Source organism: Sceloporus occidentalis, unplaced genomic scaffold (assembly GCF_023333645.1).
Source record: "Sceloporus occidentalis isolate IW3139 unplaced genomic scaffold, rSceOcc1.0.p SCAF_7, whole genome shotgun sequence".
In the NCBI taxonomy this organism is placed as follows: domain Eukaryota; kingdom Metazoa; phylum Chordata; class Lepidosauria; order Squamata; family Phrynosomatidae; genus Sceloporus; species Sceloporus occidentalis.
Window position 1 is genome coordinate 6,542,056 of NW_028316987.1, and position 20,159 is coordinate 6,562,214.

Consider the following 20,159-nt stretch of genomic DNA (forward strand, 5'->3'; position numbering starts at 1 on the left):
ATTAATAATAATGACTGAGGATGCCTTGGAAGAGTCAATGCCAGGCTAAAGACTAGCCCTATATTTCACACAAGGCTGATGAACAAGCCCCTGTAAGGATCAAATATGAGCCCACGCTGCCAGAACAGAGCCCGCTTTGCAAAGGCTGGAGATTGTTTCTGCATGTCCCAGGAGCTGTTATTCATGCTGTTATCTTCTTCTCTTGCTATGCCCAACTCCACAAACCTGCCAGGAAACATTAAGCACAAGAGCTTCAATTCAGGGCATTGGCTGAGCAGCAAACACTCTGAGGTTGTATTCAGAGCTGGGAGGGGAGGCATGGGAAACGTGACATACAGTCTGTTCACAAGAAATGTCGTTCCTCACCTAATTAATAGAGGGAATGGGCTGGGACTGGGGAATGACAGGGGAATGTGTATTTTGGAAACCAACACGAGGGCATCCAGTACCTATTTAAATCACATTCACTGAATTGTAAACCAATGGCTTTTTGCTGCCTGAGAGGAAGGGCAAGATGGCACTCTCCCCATTCCATATACAAATGCTGACTGTACAGGCAGTTTACTCTTACTTCTCTATTGATGACAACACCACATCATTCACTAGATCTGAGGGCAGGACATTAGTTTGCAGCCAGGTTACAGGATAGCACATGCACACATCCCTTCTTGTCACTCTGCATGTGCTGCCTGAATTTGAGGCAGCTGCCTGATTCTATATAACAATAAGCCTGGGCCTGTATAAAGCACAGTATCTTCCGTTCAGAGTGATCCTTTATTGGTGTCTTCCCCTTTCCTACTGTCTCTACCTTACCAAATATTACTGTCTTTTCTAATAAGTCATGTCTTCTCATGATATGTCCAAAATATGACAGAGTCAGTTTAGTCATCTTGGCTTCTAGGAAAACTGGAAATATGGCATGGACAATCTTAGCATCAGTATTCAAATACATATAGGTTTACTTATATAACCAATTATATAGGTTTGACAACTATCCACTTGGCAAATAGTATCTTCATATTGCAGATGAGGAAACAGAACATTTTGTATGATCACCTGGATATTCTATGGCATAAATTAGATTTACTTTACACCTTAGAATTCAAATCTCTGTTCAGCCAAGGAAAAGTTTTACCAGCTGTAAGCTGTGACTGGGCAATTCACAGATTCAGAAGAAGGTAAAGGCAAATCCTCTCTGAATAAATGTTGCCAACAAAACCCAGTTATATGTTCATTTTAGGGTCACCATAAATCAGAATCAAATTGAATGCACACAGCAATAACAACTGGATGGTATGGACAGTACTCAGCCATTCACTTCACCTTCACTTATTCACATATTGCTGAAGACCACAGAATCCAGTATACATGTGGAAAGGATAACAAGGCTATAAGACATGGGGGTCAGATATTGGTGTCTGGTTATTTCCTGCTTCTGATTAAACTAGCCATGAAGAGAATTTTTAAAAAGTCTGTGTTAGTAAGAACAAAAAGAGGAGCAACAAGTTCCCTCTAGGTGTTGGTATGGATTGGGCCCAAAACCAAGAAGACAATAAAGTTTATCGCACCGGGATGAATTGGGAATGGAACAAAAGGGGGCGGGAATGAGTGCAGAATGACTGAATCGTTCTCAAAAAATTGCCTCCTGTGGGACGGATGGGGAACGGAACAGAAAAGGACAGAACGGAATGGGGACTTTTGTGTGCGGTAAAATGCATCCCCCCACTCATTCCGGCCCCTTTTATAATGCACAAGGCCCATTCCAGGGGCCTGTGCAATAAACTCAAATATGAATGCATAGCAAAGTGGATGAGTAGAAGGGCTACTCAGAGGTGGAGGAGCTTTTTTCCACATAGAACATTATAGGCTTCCTCATTCCTATTGCTTGCATGTCTCCAAAAGTCAGGAAACAGATTCTTTTACATGCTTAAAATCCCCATATACTGATATAGTTGCACCACCTAGTGAAGCACTTAAGATATAACTTTTTCAAAATACATAAGTATTTGGTAAGGTAATCAAAAAGGAGAAGCTTCTGGAGATTACAAAACATGTGTGAACATGTTTCATGTGTGCAAGGCATGCACACTTTCATTTGCCAGCTGTGCTAAGCCTGCTGCAACAAGACTTAGTTCAAACCAACCCTTGCTGTGCCTTTTTAAGTGCCGAGAAGTTAATTTTCTCTACTCGCAAGGTGACTGAATGTGCAGAGAATGCCATTCCTATTCCTGATCAAATTAACCAGTGTAGCATTTTGAAGGCCTTTTTAAACAGGGTGACCAGATGTCCTAACCGCAAAGGAGGACAAAGCACTGCAAAATGTTGGACATTGAAGAAAAATGTAGGACCTGCTGAAATAAAAGCTAAAAACGCTCTTATAAATGTAAATTCATGCTTTTCGGTCATGCTTAAAATAGAGGACATTTTGAAATTCCTCCCGGATAGAAAGATGAAGTGTAAGACACGTCCTGGAAAAGGAGGACGCTTGGTCACCCTGTTTAAACAGCATTATCTATCATATTTACTGTATACCAGTGTTACTCAAGTCATAGTCTAGGGAACCCTAAATCATTATCATACAGGAATAAGGAATAGGAGAAAAACGGAATGCTCCCGTCATGATTTTCAAATGACGCTGCACTCATTCTGTACTTCTCCCATTAACAACCTGGAATGCTCCTGTAACTTCTTACTCACAGGGAATTCCTATGAACAGTTTGCCAATAGTGCTTCATTTTCACTATTGCAAAGATGAGGAACCCAATAACACTTCATTCACACTATCGCAGAGCAGTCCAGGATCTTTTCCCTGAGTACATTTAGGTACATGAAATTCATTTTAATTGCTAGGATCAGTTTTGGAGTGGATTATTGTGAGGTGTAGCAGGGCACGATTTTCTTTCAACGGCATAAAAATAATGTTCTGAAATATAGCCGTTTTATCAAATTTATCTTATTCTGTTCAAGATGCAACCATGTTTTTCAGACATGCAGTCATGCCGAAACGGCCCATGTGTGAAACATTTGATAATGCTGCAATAAAGCTACACGAATGGATATATGCGGAATGCAATTGCATTTCTCTATTGTTTTTATCTTTTCATTGTCACGTGATTGCACGACTGTGTGAAAATATAGATCGCTATAGCACTATGCTTCTGTTATGTTCAAATAGCGTGATTGTTGTGCTGTTGGCTCCGGTGTGATAATCTCTAATGAAATAATTGTAACTAATGGGTACACATATGGTCCCATCCTGGCACACTGAGGAAAAAGTAAAGGTCAATCTCCCACATTAGATATCCTGGGAAGCGACACAAATGAACTTGCCTAAGTCTATAGAAGGAGAGGCAGCACCACATGCCTGGTCTCACAAGCAAAACTATGATGACAAATTCACTGGTTCAACATTGCCCCAACTCCCCCTTGCAACTTTAGATTTCTATGGAGAATTATGAGACAGAGTTTTTAGGTCGGACAGCGCAACACCTTTCTTGTGAGGATTTATGATGCCTTCAAGTTGTTTTTGACTTATAGTGACGGGCCTAAAGTGAACATACATAACTGGAGTTTTTTGGAAAGATTTATTCAGAGATGGTGAGCTGCCTTGGGTCCCTTCGGGAAGAAAGGCGGCATACCAGTGAAATCAATCAGTCGATCAACCAACCAATAATTCATTTTATGGAGAATGTCCTCAAATTTTATGGTGTGTGATTATTTTATGGAAGCCTATATTACTTGGGAAGTGCATGCATCCTTTTTGGATCAATCTGGAGCCACGGTGTGTGTGTGTGTGTGGGGGGGGGGAATGGAAGGAATGTGGCTACAGGGCACCTCAAAATAGAGGGCATTCAAGAAATAAATGTAGGACATGACTGAATCACTCATAGAATATATAAATTCATGCGTCTTAGTCGTGTGTCAAATGGAGGACATTTTGAAGTTCCACCTGGACAGGGGGTTGAAATGTAGGGGACGTGTCCTGGAAAAGGAGGACACTTGGTCAGTACACACCCCAACAAACCCTAGCAACCCAATTTTCCTCCACCTGTTTCTGAAAAGGTATACAGTAGGTCTTTATTATCCGCTGGGGTTTGGTTCCAGGATCCCCCGTGGACAACAAAATCCATGGATACTCAAGTCCCATTAAATATAACTGTATAGCAAAATGGTGCCCATTGTATAAAATGGAAAATCAAGGTTTGCTGTTTGGAACGTATGCTTTTAAAAAAATATTTTCAAGCTGTGGATGCTTGAATCCATGGATAAAAAAATCCATGGATAAGGAGGGCCAACTGTACTAACACCAGGTGCATAAACTATCCCTTTCCTAGGGCTGCATCTACTCTGCAGAAATAATCCATTTTGCCCCCACTTTAACTGCTATGGCTCAATGTTATGGAATCCTGGGAATTGTAGTTTGTTGTGGCACCAGTGCTGACAGAGAGAGTTAAATGTCTCACAAAACTACAATTCCCAGAATTCCATAACATTGAGCCAGGGCAATTAAAACTGGTCTCAAACTGGATTATTTTTGCAATGTGTTTTGATCCTTGATCAATAGTCAACTGCCATGGCTCAATGCTAGGGAACTCTGGGAACTGTAGTTTTTTAAGACATTTAACCTTCTCTGTCAAAAAGAGCTCTAGTGCCACAACAGTTCCCAGAATCCCACAGCCTTGAGCCAGGGCAGTTAAAACAGTCTCAAACTGGATTATTTCTGCAGTGTGCCTTTGGAACTAAGAGGTGATTTGACAGCCATTTTCACATATCTGAAGGACAGTCGTCACAGGACAAATGGAGTAAACTACAATTCCCAGAATTCCATAGCCCGGAACCAAGGCAGTTAAAGTGTGGCCAAGTGGCTTATTCCAGCCTAGAGATCCCTATGAAGCACTGGAAGAGATTCAAGCGAAAGGAAATGTCCTCCTCCTGCTCCTCCTCCCAGCGCCGCCTCCTTTCCTCCTTTCCTTCCTTCCTTCCTTCCATCATGCAAAGCGCTGCTCCCAAAATGGCGGCTTCCTTGAGGCCTGTGGCTGCTAGGCTTTCCTTGTGCGCCTCTTTGCAGGTATTGGGAGGGAAGGGACTTGAGTGAGGGGCTGCTGGGTTCGTATTTATGTTCCCCCGAGGGATTGGAGCATGCTTTGTGGTTACTCAGGAGTATTTCTCAATCTGTTTCTTGGGGATCTTGCAGCACCTTTTGAGACCAAATGAAAGAGAGAAAGTTGGCAGCAGGACCTTTAAGAGATTTTGGACTTCAGCTCCCAGAAGCCTCAGCCATGTTGGGGATTCTGGGACCTGAAGTTCAAAAGCCCTTTAAAAGCACAGTTTGGGGACCACTGGCTAGGAGGGATTTGAAAACGTCTTCCATTGTGAGCAAATCTAAGGTGCCATCCACACTGCAGAAATAATCCAGTTTGAGACTGTTTTAACTGCCCTGGCTCAATGCTAAGGAATTCTGGGAATTCAAGTCTTGTGAACCCTTTAGCCTTCTCTGTCAGAGAGCTCTGATGCCACAGTCAACTACAATTCCCAGGATTCCCTGACTACTGAGCCAGGGCAGTTAAATCAGTCTCAAACTGGATTATTTCTGCAGTGTGTTTTGGACCTAAGAAGGATGGATTTATCTTTAGTGTTTTTAGCTTTTATTGGGTCATGTCCTACATTTTTCTTGGAGACCCTACCTTTTGTGGTGCCTTGTTCTCCTTAGCGGTAGGACATCTGGCCATCCTGCATGAGTTTTCCTAAGACTTTAATCTCCTTCGTAGAATCGTAGAGTGGGAAGAGACCACAAGGGCCATCCAGTCCAACCCCATTCTGCCATGCAGGAATACACGAGCAAAACACTCCCAAAACATGGCCATCCAGCCTCTGTTTAAAGGCCTCCAAAGGAGACTCCATCACTCTCCAAGGCATCGCGTTTCACTGTCAAACAGCTCTTACTGTCAGAAAGGTCTTCCTAACGTTGAGGTGGAATCTCTTTTTCTTTAAGTCCAGATGCATCTGAAGAACTAGGCTCAAGTCTACGAAAGCTCATGCTACTGACTTCTCTCTTTCAGTTCGTCTCAAAAGTTTTCTAGACTAACATGGCTATGACTTTGAAGGTCTATTTCTTGTTTACAACACTTAAAAGAATGGGTAGTTTTCATTCTGTAGACTATAAAAAAAGACTATATTTTTTGTTGTTCTTGTGTGCCTTCAAGTCCTTTCCCACTTCTGGTGGTGACTCTAAGGTGATTCACCTTTTTAAAATCACCCCATGTTTGATTCTGAGAAAGGGAAGGATGAGGAGAGAGGGAATGTAGTAGCTCCTTTAATTTAGCTTTCAATCTGTTATAGCATTTGAGGAAGCTGACCAAGTCTATGAAAGCTTATGCTACATTGCAAGGTCTGGTTGTTATTGTTGTTGTGTGTCTCAAGTCATTTCCAATTTATGGTGACCCTAAGGCAAACTGATCATGGGGTTTTCTTGGTAGGATTTGTTCAGAGGAAGTTTGCCGTTGCCTTCCCTTGAGGCTGAGAGAGTGTGATTTGCCCTTGGTCACCCAATGGGTTTCTGTGGATGAGCGGGAATTGAACCCTGGTCTCCATAGTCATAGTCCCCAACACTTAAACCACGATGTCACACTGGCTCCCGAAAGACACACACACTCTCTCTCTGTGTATACAGTCGGCCCTTCTTATACATGGATTTTTTATACACGGATTTAAGCATACACGGTTTGAAAATGTTCCAAAAAAGTATAAATTTACCTTGATGTTCCATTTTTTATTAGGGACACCATTTTGGTATGTCATTATACTTAATGGGACTTGAGCATACACGGATTTTGTTATACACGGGGGATCTTGGAACCAAACCCCAGCGTATAACAAGGGTCCACTGTAATTCAGAAATGTAGCCATACTATTCTGGAATATCAGCATGCCAGAGTGGTGTAGTGATTGGAAAGCACGAGTATGCATTGATTTTGGCTACTGAAGGAATTTTGTAGGGGAAAAAGATCTTTGCCTTCTTGTGAAGACCTAGAAAGAAACCACACATCTGCATTCTGTTAACTGCTTTCAGCCTCAGGGGAAGGCAGTGGCAAACCTCTGAACAAATCTGCAATAGGTTCACTTTAGGGTTGCCATAAGTTGGAAACGACTTGAAGGCACACAACACACACATATTGGCCTACTGTGTGTCTCTGGTTGTAGTGAAATTATGTTGGCTTGGAAAGCAAATAAATAGTTCATCACCTAAGGTTTGACTGAGTTTTGTTGCTCTTATTACTCAATAGGGTTCCGAGTGTTTATTGAATCCTGCTCGCTTGAATCCATCTTCTCTTGTGATCCCAGTGAGAACAAAAAGACGCCATTTCATTCCTCCTTCTGTCAATGCAAAGTATTCTACACCAGAAGAGCAGAGAAAGCATGCCAGGGCTGCAGGGTTGGTGATACCTCATGAACCGATGACACGACCTATAAATATTACCTGCACAGGTAGGTGATTGTGATCATTTGCCTAAGCAGAAAGATGAGCTCAGTCCATTGAGTATATAACAGTGAAATTGAGCTACTCACAAATAAAAATGTGGGGAACTCTGGCTACGAGAAGAACGAGATACTGTAAATTATAATTAAAATGTTTCTTTAAAAAAATTGTTTCTTTTTAAGCCTGCAACCTCTGCTTGTCTAAAGCCAAAGTAGTGAAAGGACAAACTAAGTGATTCAATTGATCGTGTCTGTTGTTAAGAATTGGAATATGCATGTTGGGAGAAAACTCCGCCTGCAAAAGAATATCAAGGACAAGGAGAGCAAAGTACTTGAACTGCTGGCAGTTTTATAATAATCCCCATCCTTGGGCATATTGGGCATTTTGCAAAAGTGTTGTGGGCACAGTCACAAAATGCCTGCCATATGGAATAGGAACAATCACAAATGTAACTTAAGTACCCATTTTACAAAAAGAAAATTGTTGAGGTAAAAACACTTATTATTTGTCCAAGAAAGAGTAGAGAAGAGACCCAAAACCTACCCTCGACTTGTACATGAGACTGACCTATACACAAGTATATATGGTAGAAAGCTTGGTTTTCCTAACCTAAAACACTGTAATTGTCTTGAGACAAGGCAAGATGGGAAGATACCAGCTTGGGGCTGGCAACCCTGTAGAGGACAAAGTATTCTCTGTCCCTTTCCTATTCCTCAACAGAGCCTACATTTTGGGAAAAATCTGAATGGTAGTACAAGGCTTCCATTCCAAGATAGTTGTAGTCCAAAATGCGAGGAGTCCTCTGGGTGAGGAGTGAAAATGCTGAAGATACACTGTGTTGTAGGTCCCCTTTGTTACAGACAGTGCTCATCCAGTATTTTGCAGTGGGATAATTCATAATGCAGCCCTGTTCTATAAATGCAGCACAGCAAGATGGTAGGATCATGCAGTAATGAAATGAGACTGTTCTCCTTCAGGGTTAAGGCAGAGTGACCAATGTTTTTCCATTTAAAAAATTTCTTGCAAGTAAAAGATGACAACCAACAAAAGTCAGTTGCCAAAAAAAGAAGTTCTAGTCCAGGAATGAACAAAGTTCCATCTGTGGGCTGCATAAAGCTCCCAAGGCAAGTGTGTGTCCCCAGTTTATCAATATTGGTTGACTAGTTTTTGTATTTCTGTATCCCATACTTTCAGTACAAAAAGTCCTTGGGTAGAAATAGTGAGTTGAGTCTGCTGGTGAGGGCCACTCAGTTTAAACCTGGACCTCAGTTCACTGGTTAAATGCTTCTACTGCAGCCACTCACTCACAAACCACAAGGTTGTGAGTTCAATTCCAGCCAGAGGTTGAGGATTGACTCAGCCTGGCATTCTTCCAAGGTCGCTAAAATGAGTACCCAGCTTGCTGGGGGCAATCAGCTTACACTTTGTCAGCTGCTTAAGGAGTGCTTACCAGTAAGTGCACTGATGAGCGGTATAGAAATGTACTTGCTGTTGCTAATGTACTTGCTACATTTCTTTAGCGAAGTGTTACTGAACTCTTGTTTCCTGCACCTCCACAGATTCCTTCCCCAACCTGTTTAATTTGGACCAAGTTTTTAGTGCAGGCATTCTTAAATGCATTAGTATTGGCTTGGGAATGCATATATGGCTCAGAATGAGAAATAATGCATTTGTTATTGTTCATGGATTTTTGAAATTAATCTTACTTTGGGCAGGGGTTTGTATTTTTAGTTTTAAAATAACCTTTTACCATCTCTGCTTGCTTCCTGGTTTCATTACACAGCTGGCATCTTCGACCCTTATGTTCCTCCAGAAGGGGATGCACGCATGTCATCTTTGTCAAAAGAAGGACTGAAACAAAGGGCAGAACAGGTCAAGCAGACTGCAGCTTCGCAGCTGGCGTAAGTATGATTCTCTTGTAGAAGCCTTGCATCCCATGTCCCATCTGGTCATTCCATGACACTGTGTTTTTCCTTTCAAGCATCTGCTAATCATAAGGACTACTCAGACTCCAAAAGCTTAGAACAATTATAGTCGATGTACATTATTTCAGAAAGGCACATTGCATGTTTCTTCTGGGACTCTGCCTCTTGACCTTGTAGCTACAGGTGGATCTGACTGTAGCATCATATGAATGTATGTAAAGAATATGAAAATATAGGGGGAAAGCATGGTTTGGCTGATTGCATATGCATACTGCTTTTCCATAGGTAAGATATTTTTTAGTTTTCTTCAGCCAAGAAGGTGTACTCTGAAATGTTGAGCTTTCCTCATCTACATTCTAAAATGGTACACACTTGAGAGTTACTGCATATACTCATATATAAGTCTAGAAATTTTAGTCAAAAATTCACCCCAAAAACCTAGGTTGACTTATCCACGGGTCAATGTAAATACGATACTTTAACTCTTATTAAAAAGGGAACCATCCCCTGTTGAAAGACAAGAGTGCAATCTGTCCTGAAAGCACTGAGCTCCCTCTACTCTCTCTTCCATCCAGGGTTTAGTGTGAGCCAAAATGGTTATGCCTGCCATAATATTGTAGGTTCTTTGCCATTGTTTTCCTTTGCTTCATCATTTAGATCCTTTATTGCATGTCCCTAAGTTTTACTCTCGACTTATCCAGTGGTCATATCAATATTCATAATTTTGTCCCCAAAACCTGCCCTTGACTTATACATGAGATTGACTTAAAGTCGAGCATATACAGTATACTTTTTTCTGATTTTATTGACTGGCTCATACAAATGTGCAATTACCTAAATACCTCAAAGAACATAAGTTTACTGTGAGTGGGAAAAGAGATAAGCTTCTATTAAGAGCATAAAGTTCTGTCTCATCCCAAACTGAAGTTGTCCCCAAATCCTGCCAAACTGTGGTATACTGTTGCTGAACGTGGAGATTTGGGTCTTACGTATATCACAGTTAAATCATTAATATGTCAATTCATTTTGGCAGGGAGCTAAACTTCTAAAAAGCCCTTTGAACCTAGGGGGCATCACAACATCTTTTGGCAACCAATTCAGATAATCAGAAGTGGACAATTTTTGGCCCTTCATTTAGGCTGCAGTTGCAGTACCTAACGTACTTCCTAGTATAGCAGTTTTGAATTGGTTTGTTTCACTTCCAGTAGACAGATACTAATTGGTCGAGACAGCCCTACTTAATTTCTTGGAGACAGGGTCAGTTCATAATTCCAGTACAAGGGTTGTGTTGCTTTTTAAAGAATAAAAATAAAAATCAAAGCAAGAAATTGGTTGGAGGGACTACTCAGAACACTTCTCTTCCTTCCACAATTGCATCAAGACAAAGTAAACTAAATGAGAAAGCCAGACCTTATCTATGCAGGAGTTTCATGGTACTTGTTTATGAATAGTCTTCATAAATCTGAAGAGACACAACTGAGAGCCTTTGCTTTTTTGTATCATAACTGTTTTCTCTTCCTCAGAATTGTCTTGTTCTTGCCTTGGCAGAATCCGAAAGATCAAAGATTATGATCCTGATTTCAGCACCAAAACTTTTGCAGAAAAAGCCCAGGATATATTCATTGAAGCTCATAATAACTTGACAAAGTAAGACTCTTCAAGATATTTCAGTGAGTTCTTACTGTTGCTCCCACCCTTGACTCATATGTTAGTTGCACACCCTAATTAGATCCAGAAGGCTGTGGAATAAAGTAAGTTAGAAATGTTTCATTGGAGCCCTGAACTCTCTTATTTAGTGCAAGAGACTTCTGTTAACCTGCTTTTTGATGGCAAAAATACCAGGCCCTGATGTGTGTGCTTGTGCTGTTAATGGCATTTTTCTAATGTTTTCACTATACCTAACCATGTTTAGATAGCCACCTCAAGACAACTCAGTGCTTAGCAGGCTTGTATATATGTTGAAGATGATCAGAAAGATCAGGGGTCCAATATTCAGTTAACTGTATACTTTTACATTTGGTAACCAGCCTTGCTGAGAATTCAGCTACAAGGGTGGGAAGGCCAATTTCCCCCATACTCTGGTGTTCACAGAGAACAAAGAGCAGTATGAATTTCCTTTTCTGTTGTGCTTTTGCACAACCAGCAGGAGAGACCAATACTACTTCTGGCTGCTGCAGAGGATAGTCTGAACAAAGGCAAGAACCTTCCACTTTTCTTCACAACTGGCCATGCTGGAGCTAATGGGAGCTAGAGTCTAACAACATCTGGAGGGACATACATTCCCAATCCCTGCTCTAACACATGGAGACAGCTTGGTGAAGGAGTCAGTGGTAACTGCTAAGGCAGCATTTGTAGACCCCTGTTTTGTGGATGGGAATGTCTCAAGCCTTCTGCTGCATGTGAACCTGTTGTGCCAGAAAGTTAGTTACACTAATGAACTAAGTCCTTACTGAGTGATCCAGTGTTGATCAGTTCACACAGACACAGTGGTTGTGTCACATTAAGGAAGGAGCTTGGAATAAATAATGTGATCCGGAATATGCATTGTTATGTGCTTAAAAATAGGAGGGTAGAATAAGGTAGTTGCTTGAGAGTACCGCTGTTCATAGAGGCTGTCAAAAATTTTGAGGTCACACCTGTTTGTGTGAATTCTGACATTTTGGGGGGGGGGGTTATTTTTTGCTGCTACCAATAGAGTACCATTTGTGTTCACAAAGAGGGCTGAAATCATAGAACAAGGAAAAATATATTGACAGAGTTGTTCTGCATAGCCATCGTGGTAATTTATTTTCCCCCTATTCTTTACAGCTTTAACAAACAGAAGCTGCATTCTTTAGTGACTGAACGCTGTTACCCGGTAAATATCTATGATGAGATCAGAAAAAATTTGCTACGAAGTTGAAATTTCCTCCCAGATCACAGAAAGAAGTGTCGACAATTTGTGACATTCTCTCATGTGTGATATCTGTATAAGCTCTTCAGGGCATCTCTAAAGTGTCTGTTCAGGTCATGGGAGGTTGAACCACCAGATAATGGAGTACAGTGCTTCTCTTCCACATGCCTTGCACACACGTGTTCAGTCCCTACACAAACCTATGAAGCTGTCTTAGAGTTTGCCACATATGAAGCCCAGGCATGAGGGACAGAGAACTGGGTTGCTATAGGCTTGCATTTTCCCACTTAAGTTTCCTTCACATTGTGGGAGGCAGTGAACTTTCCCTTGTGGGAGTCAAAGGGAGTCCTGGTGTTACAGATGAGTAGAAGAGACCTTTCTTAGTATCTTACAAGGGTTTATTGTATTTGTAGACACAGGGATGTAGTTTAAAAAATCCTTCCCCTTTGTCCAGAGGCCTTATGCCTTGCAGAAATCATGTTCTGAAATAATAATAATAATAATAATAATAATAATAATAATAATAATAATAAATATTTGCTTTATGTTACTTACAATTACAGTGCTTAAAGTTATCAGCAGTTGTTGTAGCTGTGGCTCAGCTCTGCATGGCTGCTGCACTACATAGTTAGTTCAATTGATTCTTACATCAGTTAATTCTTGATAGCATCAAATTTCTGAAATTCTTAAATTTCCCCCTACTAAAATGGTTATATTTAGCGGAGTTTTCTTCTAGTTCCTTGCACCCTATACCAGCTGTCCTGGTACTCTCTGCTTTGGCAGTCTGAAACAGCAGTAGGATTTTACAGGGATATAATTAATATTAGAGGGCTAAAATCATAGAATTATCCTTAATGCTAAACATGGTTGTTGGATTACTAGGAAATGGTACGAGGAAACAGATACAAGACTATCCGGTGGAGTTTTCTGGAGTCCTTGCAGCCCCCTCGGGTGGTTCAAGTGCGATGCCCCACTATGGTGAACAAAGACAATCTGTATGGACAAGTCACAGTTCGAATGCACAGCCGACAGGTACGTGTATACAGCCACCCCATCCTGGATGGCATGTGTTTTGCCTGCCATTGTATAACTCCATGAAACTTGATTTACTCTTTTTCTTGGCAGACTCTTGCTATCTATGACCGGTTTGGGAGGCTAATGCATGGTGGAGAGCAAGCACCAAAGGATGTTCTGGAATATCTTGTTTTTGAGAGGCATCTGGTTAATCCATATGGTCAATGGAGATTACATGGCAAGATTGTTCCAGCTTGGGCACCTCCCAAAGATCCCATCATCAAGGTACTTTACCTGAAGCATGCTGCTCCAGCATCTTCCCCAACCCTGACTGTTCTTTCTAAAACAGTCCTTGTCTACATGCATGCAAGCAATCTACCCCATCCAAGCAATGTGATATTGCTGGCATTTCCCCCCCTGTAACATTTTTTTGTCTTAGAAGATGCTTTATATATTCTATCTTGGGTTAAAAGGGAATGGCTTGGTCAAACTCCCTCTGAGAGCCAGAGGTTGGAAGTTTTATTTTGGACTACAACTCCTAGAATGACTAATTGCCAGACTAGCTGTGATGTTCTGGGAGTTTTAATCCATAAAATAAGATTTTCAACTTCTCTGGCAATGTAGAGATTTGAAGCTGGGGTTTTCTTGTGCCTAAAGAGAGTGACATCATCTGCATCTTGTTTGAAGATATCTTTCTGGTGTTGAATTCTGCAAGAGGGACTCAATTTAATTGTAGATAGCAGTCTGTTTTAGCTGAAGACAAAGGCATGGATTCATACCCTATCATGGATTTTTATAATCCTAGGACAAGTGAAAATCTGTAATCTTAGCGGCTTGACAGACCACTGCTTTCTCGCGGCCCTGATCCGGCCTTTGGAGGGCGCAAAAAGGAGTCACAAAAAGCAGCTCCTTTTTGTGCCCTCGAAAGGGTGCCATAGTTGTAGCGGCACTGCATTGTATGGTAATAGTGGTTCTTCAATTGTTAAGATATAAATAAATTCACTATGAACAACTTAGCAATAGAAGAGGCTGTATTTACCCTAACTGAGTCCCAATACTCTCTTATGCTCTTCAGACCCAACATTTGCATCACAGTCTGGCATCACTGAGAGGAGAAAGCCAAAGTGGAGACATACAGACGATAGGATGGGGCTTTGCAGACAGAAACTGGCATAGCCTTGAGCTGTGATCTTGAGAGGGATGTAGTTGAGAAGGAGAAAAATGCTTTTTGCTTCAGGAATTGGGCTCTACAGGTGCTGGTTTACCTTCACCATTGTGGTTCTGTCTCTGCTTTCACCTTTATAAATGGGCTGACTGCTGTTCAGTATTGAACAGTACAGAGCTACACATGGAAATGCAGTATTGCATGGGGTGTAACTTGTAACTATTGACAGGGACTCTATGGAAAGGAGAAAAACCATGCTGAAAGCAGTTCATAAGTTGTGGCATCAACTAGTGTGTTTCAACACATGCAGCTTCTTTCTCTCTTTTTATTTATCCATCCCAGAGGACTTGGAGATGAAACAGTTCTTAATATCATTGCTTTCCTCCTCTCACACCCTGAGTGCATGTTTCTGGATTGGGGGTGCAAAGCATTTCTTCTGTTTTTCTTATGTCCCAAAGTCTGTTTTGGATGAGAAAAAGGTTAGCAGAATCAAGTTGGGGGCTGAAGGGTGTGAATCAGGAAAGAATGCAGTACTCTCCTCCCATTAAACCTGATGGGCATTAAGCTAGTATCATAACGAACTGTGGTGTCTTAGGAAATGGATGGACTAGACTAATTTTTGTCTTTCTTGTTTTTCCATGTGCTTTACAGACTATTATGATTCCAGGACCAAAGCTGGACCCGTCACAAGAATATGAAGAACTCAGTCTTTCCCAGGGTGTAACAACTCCACAGGCACAGTGGTACAAATAATGCCAAGAGAACAGACCACAAGGGACAGATTTTTTTTACATTGGGCATGGGAACGGCTGTTGAATTGAGTGCTACCAGCCTTAAACGCCTTTCTGTTTTCATGACTCTGTTCCAGTTGTCATGCATAGGCTTTTTCATATTCAAGTCTGTGAGGATTAAGAAAAAAAGAAGTAACTCCAAGCTTCTAAAAAATGTATGGGCCATTTAGCAGATTGCAGACCACCAGAAGTGCTCTACCTTTCCAGTTTGTGGGGTTTTCCTTGTAAGATCAGTTGCTGCTGGTTTATATATTGATCAGTAAAGGAATAGACCTGAAAGCACCATTTTCAGTTCTTTAAAAGAGAAGGATAAAAAAATTGTTCCTCAAGGAGGTACATCTAATACCAGTGAGGCTGGAGTTGTTGGGTGAGGTTCTGTAGTGGTAATGAGAATTCTGCACATGTTCTGAAATATCCATTCTTTTCCATGCTATATGGTTGAGACTTGACAGTGAAAACTGAACTTACGTAGCCTACATCCTCCAGAGTTCTCACCATCACCTATAGCAACTAGAACTGGTAGAAGATGTAGGCTATTAACGTCTGGAAGACCACAGTGGCCCTCACCTGCTTTAGATAGAGGCCCTTAGTTTATAGTGCAGTATGAGTGAAATAGCTGCATGAGATCCAGCAGTTTTCCTGTAGAGAAATCCTTTCATGTAGGGGATATTGTAATTTTTCATCAGGCAATGATGCATTGCCAGTGGCTGCTAAATCATGGCTATTCTGCCCCACACCCTCACCATTACAGCCAATGAGATTTGAAATGCTAGATCAAATATCGTGGCTTAGGGACTCCTTTTGCATAGTTTCCATAACTGTCCTCCATGTTTGTCTATTGGAGGAAAAATTAGTCCATGGAAATTATGCAAACTGAACAGACTGCAGTTTCATACATTCAGTTTTCAGTGTTTAGCACAGTTCATCCTCGTATTGCTTGTTAGAGGTGGGGCAAAGAATTATATATCATGCTGAAGGTGCTGCCACCCGGAAATCTGATTTAGTAATCTCTCTAGCTCATTACATATATGAGGGAAAGGGAATATGTTATTGTGCTACAGTTCTCTGTACTAACCAGCAGTGAGGGATTATGGTAGCATCAATCCAGTAACAGCGGGGAGAGGGCAGTTGCTTACCTGAGGCCTATATATTTAAAAATATTCTTGAAACCATCAGGTCTAATGATTTGCTTAATTTAATTGGTAAAGTTGAAATTCTGTACTTAATATCACTTTGGAGTTTTTGTGGAATCTTGTGGACAAGAGACAGCTACACACCTTTAAAGTCTTTACTTTGCAACATGTCTCTGCTACAAACACATTACAAGTTACTAAGCAGTCTGTTTTTGTGTGCCTCAGCTCTTTGAGTTATACAAATAATATACAGTCGCCCCTTGGTTCTCACGAACTTGAGATCCGTGGTCTTGAATATTCATGGAGGGGTGACCTCTGTTATTTTCAATAGGGTGTGTCTCTGCAGTATGCTCCCTGCGCTTGTGGGGACACGCCCCATTCAAGCCTATGGGGCTTGAATATTTGGGAGTCTCTGCTTTCACAGTGTGTGTGTCGGGTATGGATCCCCCGCAAAAATGAAGGGATGACTATATTGCAATGGTAAGGGTAACTGGGTAGTATAACAAAATGCAAAATCCACAGAACAGCAATACCTTTATGGGGACAACTAAAAGCGCAAAATATGCAAGCTTTCAAAGCTTCACTGGTTTCTTCATCAGGCAAAGCTGCTAAAAATTATACAGAAAAGAAGTGACTGTTAGAGTCACAGGCCTACATTTTGTCTCAGATGTTACTTCTGTTCAATGAATACTAGGTGCTATGAGCTATATTTCAGAGGAAGGAACTAGCAGACCCATCTGACTATTCCTTGCCTAAAAAAACCCAATGAAATTAATGGGGTCACCCTATGTTGACAGGTGAGCTGAAGGCACATATGCATATACAAGGTGTTGTATAAAAGCTGAATTGATACCATCAAGTTGTAAATTCTGCTCACTTCCTACTGGGCTGACCAATAATTTACTTCCACCATGGGAAGGCAGTAGAACTAGAGAGAGTACAGACAGTGGTCTAAGCTGTTTTTATTCTGGTTTACTTCAAGATTATCTGGTGCAAAATTGAATAACTAATGTGTGGAGAACATCTTAAATATATTTGCAATGTAATCTCAGTGGGCTCTTGGGACATCCAAGTAAATATATTTCGAACTGGGCTAGTGCATTAATTTGGTTTGAAGGTTGCATTAGCGAATGTTCTGAAGTTGGTACCAGGTCATTCATTGCAAAAAAAATAATCATCATCATCCATCCATGCTATACATCCAAAAAACCAACTGCACACATCCTGTCAATATATAGATAAGTCTTTTATTTATGTATTTACATTTATTACAGAATAAGCTGATGTTGTTTTATACTCAGCGCTGAGACAGACAGGTGACTTTACTACATTAGCAATACTTCCTAAAGGCGCAATAGACACAGTTCACAGGAGGATGTGAGCTCCAAAATGCAAAAATTTGGACCCAAGCTTTATGATAAAGCCAATTTTCCCCCCTGCTCTTTTGTTTTTCATTGTATAGTGCATGGGAGCAGAGGAGATTATCGATGCTCAATGGAATATCTCTTGAGAGAGAAAATACTCTGATGTTCTGATTCCTGGAAGGGGTGAAGGACCTGTGAATGGAATACTAATACTGAATGGGCTCATCTTTTGATGTGTGCGTTCATTTGTCTCTGAACTCTCTGATCCTCACTAGCTGGCTTATGGAGCCCAGGCAGGCCTTGTCATCCCACTGTGGGAGTTTGAATTTGCCTTCTAAGGGAGGAGACACTTTTAAATCAGAGAATCATTCAACAACACTAAGGATATTCTCTAAACGTAGATGGTGATTTGGTTTATTTACCTGAAGAGTGTGCCTCCAGTGCTATGGCTCAGGAGCAGGCTTATACATCCAGAACATAGGAAGTCACCTTATACCAAATCAGACCAGTAATGTTTATAGCGGATGTGGAGCACCTCAGATTCTGAAGCAAAACTTGACCCTAGGAGTAGGTTTCTTTAAGTGTTCATGTCCCCTTCACTACTGCACCATTGTTTGATGGTTTCCCAGCTTGTGCACAGTTCCCACTTTATTAAGGCTTAATTACTGCAGTATAAGTTAAGTTTAAATGTGCTGGTATTTTTGGTCCCACCCTGTTATCTAGTGCCCATCATTAGTATGCATCTCCCACAAACAACTTCAGTTGAATTTAGCATTGGGTTCCCATTCTTGGTTTACAGCAGGATGGGAATGATGAAGACATAAGCCAAATCTGGTAATAGAATATTTTATATCAATTTTTCTGTTGTTGCTATTTGTGCCGCTAGGAAACACAAAATGGCTCACACAAGGACCTAGATATTAACTTTTCACTCCAATGGCTCACACAAGGACCTAGATATTAACTTTTCACTCCAAGTATTAAACAGACTTGAGTCTTCTTTGGTTTAACAGTGTTGTCTGGTACCCTTACATTGTTCATAGCAAAATTCTAATTATAGTTTTTTTAAAAAAACTAATTGAGAAGCTCCAATATACCCAAACTCTCCAGAAAGCAAATACAGGGCCATTCTGATCTCAAGGTGACCTGTTATGACATTTAAACCCCTGACAGTTGGACTTCAATTCTTTAAGGAGCAACTCTCTCCATATACACTTGCCCAAGTGTATGTTAGAGGGTGCTCTCATCTGTGTCCCACCAATGAATGGAACAATACATTTGGTCAGGAGTGGTAATCATGCAGTTTAGATATTGCTAAATTGCAATATCCCAACATTCCTCATCATTGGCTATGCTGGCTAGAAGTGTTGGAAATTACAGTTCAACATCTGGACAGCTGCACAATTTCATCAGGCCTACAGTATTTATCTTACATTGACAGGAGCCAGCTCCCCAAGGGTTTAGACAGAATTTGGGACCTTTTACATGCCAAGCACATGTGCGTCTATTGTACCACCTGCTAGAGTCTGTTTTAAATTTTATGTGGCAGCTATTGTCACAGGAGTTTTTCTGCAGTGATTCTTGTGGATAGGGCATTGTGTCATCACAAGGATCTTGTGCCAAACTATGATCAAAAGCCATATTTCCTTAGTGTTGAGCCTACTCTACTGTAGAAACTGCTTACTGCTACTTTCTTTTTTCAGATGTGTGATATCTTACAAACAGAACCAGCTGCTTGTTTCTTACAAGCTGTCCCTCTCATTGACTGCACTGCTGTGATGTCATGGAACATTTTGTACAAGGGAAAGTTTGGGCTATGGGATGATAAAAGATTTGTAGAGCTGCTATAAAGAGAAGGCAAGTTCATTATACTCAAATAGAGTCATATGGAGCCTCTGCTAAGAAAGACTTTTTAAAAATCTATACAAAGTAGTGTGTTTGTGGCCAGTCTTGTAGGGCACCTGATGAGGATGTTTGAGCAAGCAGAGAGAGGCACTCATGCTCCAGAGCAGGGAAAACTGAATGATCATTAATGATTCTTCTGAGCCATGCTGGGTGCTATAGCAATTAATTATATATAATAATAATAGTAATAAATATTTGCATGGCACTTTCATGCATTCAAAATGCTTGATATGCATTATCTAATAAAGCTGAGTCCTATTATTTCCCACATTGCTGATAGGAAAATGGAAGCAGAAAGAAAATGGCTTCCCTAAGACAATTCAATGATCTCACGGGGAAGGCAAGAGTTGAATCAGAGGCTTGGATCTTATTACTAGTCCCAGCAAGGGCAGACCTATTTACATAAAGCTGCATTTGACAGTTGAGTCAATGGATCTGCTCCAGATCAGAGATTGTCTGATTTATATACCTTCCAATTGTGCCAGTTTGGCA

General features: G+C 41.0%; 1 protein-coding gene across 1 annotated transcript; it reads left to right on the top strand.

Moving 5' to 3' along the window:
• Positions 1 to 4,860: 4,860 nt before the first annotated feature.
• LOC149309096 (large ribosomal subunit protein mL45-like) lies at positions 4,861 to 16,605 on the top strand. The gene is made up of 8 exons (XM_089531783.1): positions 4,861 to 5,068; positions 7,284 to 7,485; positions 9,261 to 9,378; positions 10,951 to 11,049; positions 12,211 to 12,259; positions 13,178 to 13,327; positions 13,421 to 13,594; positions 15,126 to 16,605. The coding sequence occupies exons 1-8, from the start codon at positions 4,889 to 4,891 to the stop codon at positions 15,225 to 15,227; spliced, it is 1,074 nt and encodes a 357-aa protein (XP_089387909.1). The 5' UTR covers positions 4,861 to 4,888; the 3' UTR covers positions 15,228 to 16,605.
• The last annotated feature ends 3,554 nt before the right edge of the window (positions 16,606 to 20,159 follow it).

Coding starts and splice junctions, on each gene's coding strand:
- LOC149309096 (XM_089531783.1), top strand. CDS start 4,889: ATGAAGCACTGGAAGAGATTCAAGCGAAAGGAAATGTCCTCCTCCTGC. Junction 7,486..9,260: donor TATAAATATTACCTGCACAG/GTAGGTGATTGT, acceptor TTCATTACACAG/CTGGCATCTTCGACCCTTAT. Junction 11,050..12,210: donor GCTCATAATAACTTGACAAA/GTAAGACTCTTC, acceptor TATTCTTTACAG/CTTTAACAAACAGAAGCTGC.